The 4393-nt window shown below is 44.9% G+C and overlaps 1 protein-coding gene across 1 annotated transcript; it reads right to left on the bottom strand.

Annotated features, from left to right (window-relative positions):
- Positions 1-3159: 3159 nt before the first annotated feature.
- On the bottom strand, positions 3160-4116 carry LOC117368337 (olfactory receptor 1361-like). Its single transcript, XM_033961911.1, has one exon. It carries the CDS (start codon positions 4111-4113, stop codon positions 3160-3162), a length of 954 nt encoding a protein of 317 aa, XP_033817802.1. The 5' UTR covers positions 4114-4116.
- Between the last annotated feature and the right edge of the window lie 277 nt (positions 4117-4393).

Genomic DNA, 4393 nt, shown 5'->3' with positions numbered 1-4393 from the left:
ATGGCATTTCTTTCTATTTCTCGTGATAAAAGCCAGCTAGTGCTGATATTCAATACTGGCTTTAATGGTTAGTGCTGAAAATTAGCTTAACCGGTTAAGTTCCAGTGGCAAAAAGTAAAACAGAAATTTAATCCCAATTGTTGGATATGCACAGCATTGGATTTCCGGGTTCAGCGCCGGCAGTGGGCTTTAACCGCACTGCTGCTGCCAGCTGAATTTTGGTCCATGGTGTCAGATCACACAGCTTACTTTGTCTGGTCATTTCCACTGTTGCTGTTTAGTAAATTGGTTCTTAAGCATATTTCGTTTGATATTCAGTGGGGCCTAGCTGGCTGGAAATGGCTCCCGGCTGGCTAAGTCCTGTTTGGCCAGCTATCCACTGATATTCAGTGGGAGACAGCCAGCTATCTCCTGCCGAATATCTGATTTGATGGCTAGCCTGGTGACCGGCTATGTTGTACAAAACAGCCGGTCACCATCGATTTTTATTGGCTGGCTGGCATAGCCAGATAGACCCACCTTAAAAGCAGTTCTATCTTTGGTCATTTGCCTTAGCCAGCCAGCTGATGAAAATCAGCTTTGATGGCTAACTAGGAACCGCCAAACTTTGAAGGCTAACTAGGAGCCACCAAACCCAGATATTCAAGGTTGGTGACCTCCGCATGAATATTTGGGATTGGCTGCCCCCCACGTTTTCAATATCGGGCCCATTATTCTATACTTTTTTGTATTAAATGTATTTCCTTATTTCATAACTGCCAGTAAAACAATGATGGATCATATTACCTGAACTAAAAGACAAATCCAGATGGATCAGAGTATCTTGAAATAAAAGACAAATCTTTCCTATCGTAGCCCCTTTGCAATGTCATTTATCATATGGAGCTGAATTGGATCTAGACTGGTCTCTGAGGCACTCCACTGATATTCTGTCTCTCCTTGGAGTGAACTTTGTTTATCACAATTTTCAGGGATCACTCACTTGAGCAGCTTATAATCTAATTTACCACCTTGGGACTGAACCCTAGTTTGTTCTTGAGTGTTATTGGAATCTAAATACATCACATTCAGCAGTTGACTCTGACCTAGTTCTGGAATTGGAACCCTTATTCCAGTAGATGCACTGGGGTGGCAGAAACATGACTGACATGGAGGGGCATAATTAAAAGATACGTCTAAGTCTGTTTGGGGCCTAAGTCACTAGTCTCCCAAAGTCAGACATAGGAAAATGTCCATTTTTGAAAAATATATCCAACATATATATATATATATATATATATATATATATATATATATATATATATATATATATATATATATATATATTGTAATCGTCTAACTGTACGTCCAGCTGTCTGATCATCCAGACCGCTAAGTTGTCCATCTTTATACCCCACTAGTCTTTAAGCCTGTTACATTAACGGGTACTAGAATAGATGTGTGTGTCTGTCTTTCTTTCTCTCTCTCTTTGGCTGCTATCTGTCTTTCTTTCTTTCTGTGTCTCTCTTTCCTTGACTGTCTACCACCACCCCTTGCCTACTCCCTCTGTCCAGCAGCACCCCTTCACTGCTCCCCCTGTCCAGCAGCACCCCTTCACTGCTCCCCCTTTCCAGCAGCAGGCCTTCTCCCTTCCTTTTACCTCCCCCTTGTCAAGCAGCACCCCTTTACTGCTCCCCCTGTCCAGCAGCAGCCCTTCTCCCTTTGTTTTACCTCCCCCTGTCCCTGTATTTCTCTGTTGCGCCATACCTGCCTGTCTCTCCGTGACCCCCTTCTGTTTCCCTCCCTTCCAGAGCAAAGCATGATTCCTGTCTGCCACCCAGCACACCCCTCCCCCTCAAAGCAGCCCCCTTTCCCTCTCCCCCTCTACTTCTTACCAGCACACCTCACAGCACCCGCATGACACCCTCCTGCCGTTGTAGAGACAAACCGCCACTCAATCCGTACCCCAAGCCGCTCCAAGGTGAGCACGTGCCGCAAGCTGCCCCACGCACCACAAATGGAATTCGGCATGAAGGCACACATCACAGCGGCAGGAATCACGGCCTCCTAAGTGTGCATGCGCGCTTATGGTTTTATTATAGAGGATTTTCGTCCAAAAATTCATCCAAGTCAAAAACGCCTAGAAAAAGACCTTTTAGACGTGGGCAGGGTCAGCAGAGTGATGGACTGGACACCCAAACATGGCAACACAGTAGTGGGGTACCTTACAGGGCACTGCTGTGAACTTCACAAAAAGGGTGCCACATACACATCTCACCACAACAACCATATAGGTCATGGTAAGCCCCCCCCAAAACACCCCCAGAACTGACTAGAACCACCTGTCTACCACCTCAATAGCCTTTATGGCTGCAGGTACCACTTATATGGCAGTATATAAGGGTTTGGGGGGTGCACATGTTTCACCATGCATGTAGTGGTTAGAGTGGCTTATGGGCCTGGGTCCTCCTCTCCATGGTTCACAAGCTCATCCCCCAGACCACTTAAGCCACCTCTGTGCAGCTCTACTAGGCTTTCCTATGCCAGGCTGCCAGGTGCTGATGTTCTGGAGGCAGATATGCAAAGTTGTTATTACGGTTTTTATGGCAGTGGAGGGGGGGTTAGTGATCACTGGGGGAGTGTGTAGTGTCTGTACTTTGTACCTGCAGTGGTTATCTGGTCACTTTGGATACCTTCTTGTGACTTAGGCCTGGTATTAGATGGCCTAAGTAACAACGTCCAAGTTCCGTCTAGGCAGTGTTGTAAAACCTTCGGTTATACATGCAGTATGACTAAGTCTAGAACAGCCCGCATCTCACCCAAATCCCGCCATCACCACTGCTCCTAAAACGCCCTTTTAGCTCTGGGCGTACTGCAGCACTGTGAAGGCCTAAGTCATTTTTAGATATGTCTAAAACCCAGTTCGATTATTGACACTTGGACGACTTGTCTCACTGATCGTCTAAGTACTGATTTAGGCCGGTATTTTAGACATATTTCCATTTCAATTATGAGCTCCTTAGTCTATTGCAGATTGAATGCAGTCAGCAAGTAATCCTATTAGAGATGTATCTAGGTTTAAGAATGATAGTAGTACATATTTGGCTTGAAACACGTTAAAATAACACAGGTTTCTTTTTCTTTTGCATATTTTTCAGAAACGTCAGCTTGCAGTTCAGATTAAGACATCCATGATCTTGTCTGAAGGGTACTTCGCCACACAGCTCTCCTAAGGGCCCCTTTCACTTCATTGTTCCTCAGACTGTAGATGAAGGGGTTCAAAAGTGGAGCTACAATGCTGTACATTACACTTGCTGCTCTGTCCTTCTCCAGAGAACTGCTCGCTGAAGGCCGGAAGTAGAGGGAGATCACTGTGCCATAGAATAATGCCACAACTGCAAGGTGGGAGGAGCAAGTGGAGAAAACCTTGGACTTCCCATGCGTTGAAGGCATCTTTAAGATGGCGGAGGCAATACGCAGATAGGAGACTGCTATCAAGATGAATGGTTGGATAACAACAAAGGAACCCTCAATGAAGATGACCAGTTCATTGGTGGATGTATCTGAGCAGGACAGCTTTAGCAATTTGGCCAACTCACAGAAGAAATTGTGGATAGTGTTAGACTTACAGAAGGACAGCTTAAAGGTCAGTAGAGCATGGAGCAAAGAGTGCAGAGATGCAGCAATCCATGAAGTCATCACCAGCTGGAGGCAGAACCTCCTGGTCATTACAATGGCATAATGCATTGGGTCACAGATGGCTACATACCGGTCGTAGGCCATCACTGCAAGGAGGAAGCTCTCAGCTGTACCAAACAAGATAACAAAATACATTTGTAACAGGCAGCTAGAGAAGGAGATGGCTTTTGTTTCTGAAAGGAAGTTGTTAAGCATTGTGGGAACAGTGGTAGAGGTGAAGAGTAGGTCCACCAGAGAAAGATTCCCAAGGAAAAAGTACATTGGCCGATGGAGATGGGCATCAGCACTTATCACAGTAACCATTGCAATATTCCCAGATAAAGTGACAATGTAAAGAGTCAGAAAGAGAATGAAGAGGAGTGCCCGATGCTGTTGGAGATCAGAGAATCCTAATAGGATGAACTCAGTCATATCTGTTTCATTGCCTCCTTCCATTGTTTTGGGTTTGCTGCTGAAACTTTGGAGAGATGATAGCAAGATTACTAGTACAGTCATCCTGTATATATAAAAGGCATAAAAAGCAGTTGTGTCACAGTTTATGGTAGTCTTATTTGTATTGGTGGCCACCATGAGGGGAATTCTATAACAGTGCCTATGTGGTACCTATTCTATAAAGAAAAGTAGGCCCTTACTCTATGATATTCAGCTCTATTAAACCAGTTATCTCTGCTGAATATCTGCAGTTAGTAGTTAGCCGCTAATTGACTTAGCTGGC

This window comes from Geotrypetes seraphini, chromosome 1 (genome assembly GCF_902459505.1).
Source record: "Geotrypetes seraphini chromosome 1, aGeoSer1.1, whole genome shotgun sequence".
NCBI lineage: Eukaryota > Metazoa > Chordata > Amphibia > Gymnophiona > Dermophiidae > Geotrypetes > Geotrypetes seraphini.
This window is presented reverse-complemented; position numbering and strand designations above follow the sequence as displayed.

What these genes read in the sequence shown, in the direction of transcription:
- LOC117368337 (XM_033961911.1), bottom strand. Translation starts at nt 4,113, where the DNA reads ATGGAAGGAGGCAATGAAACAGATATGACTGAGTTCATCCTATTAGGA.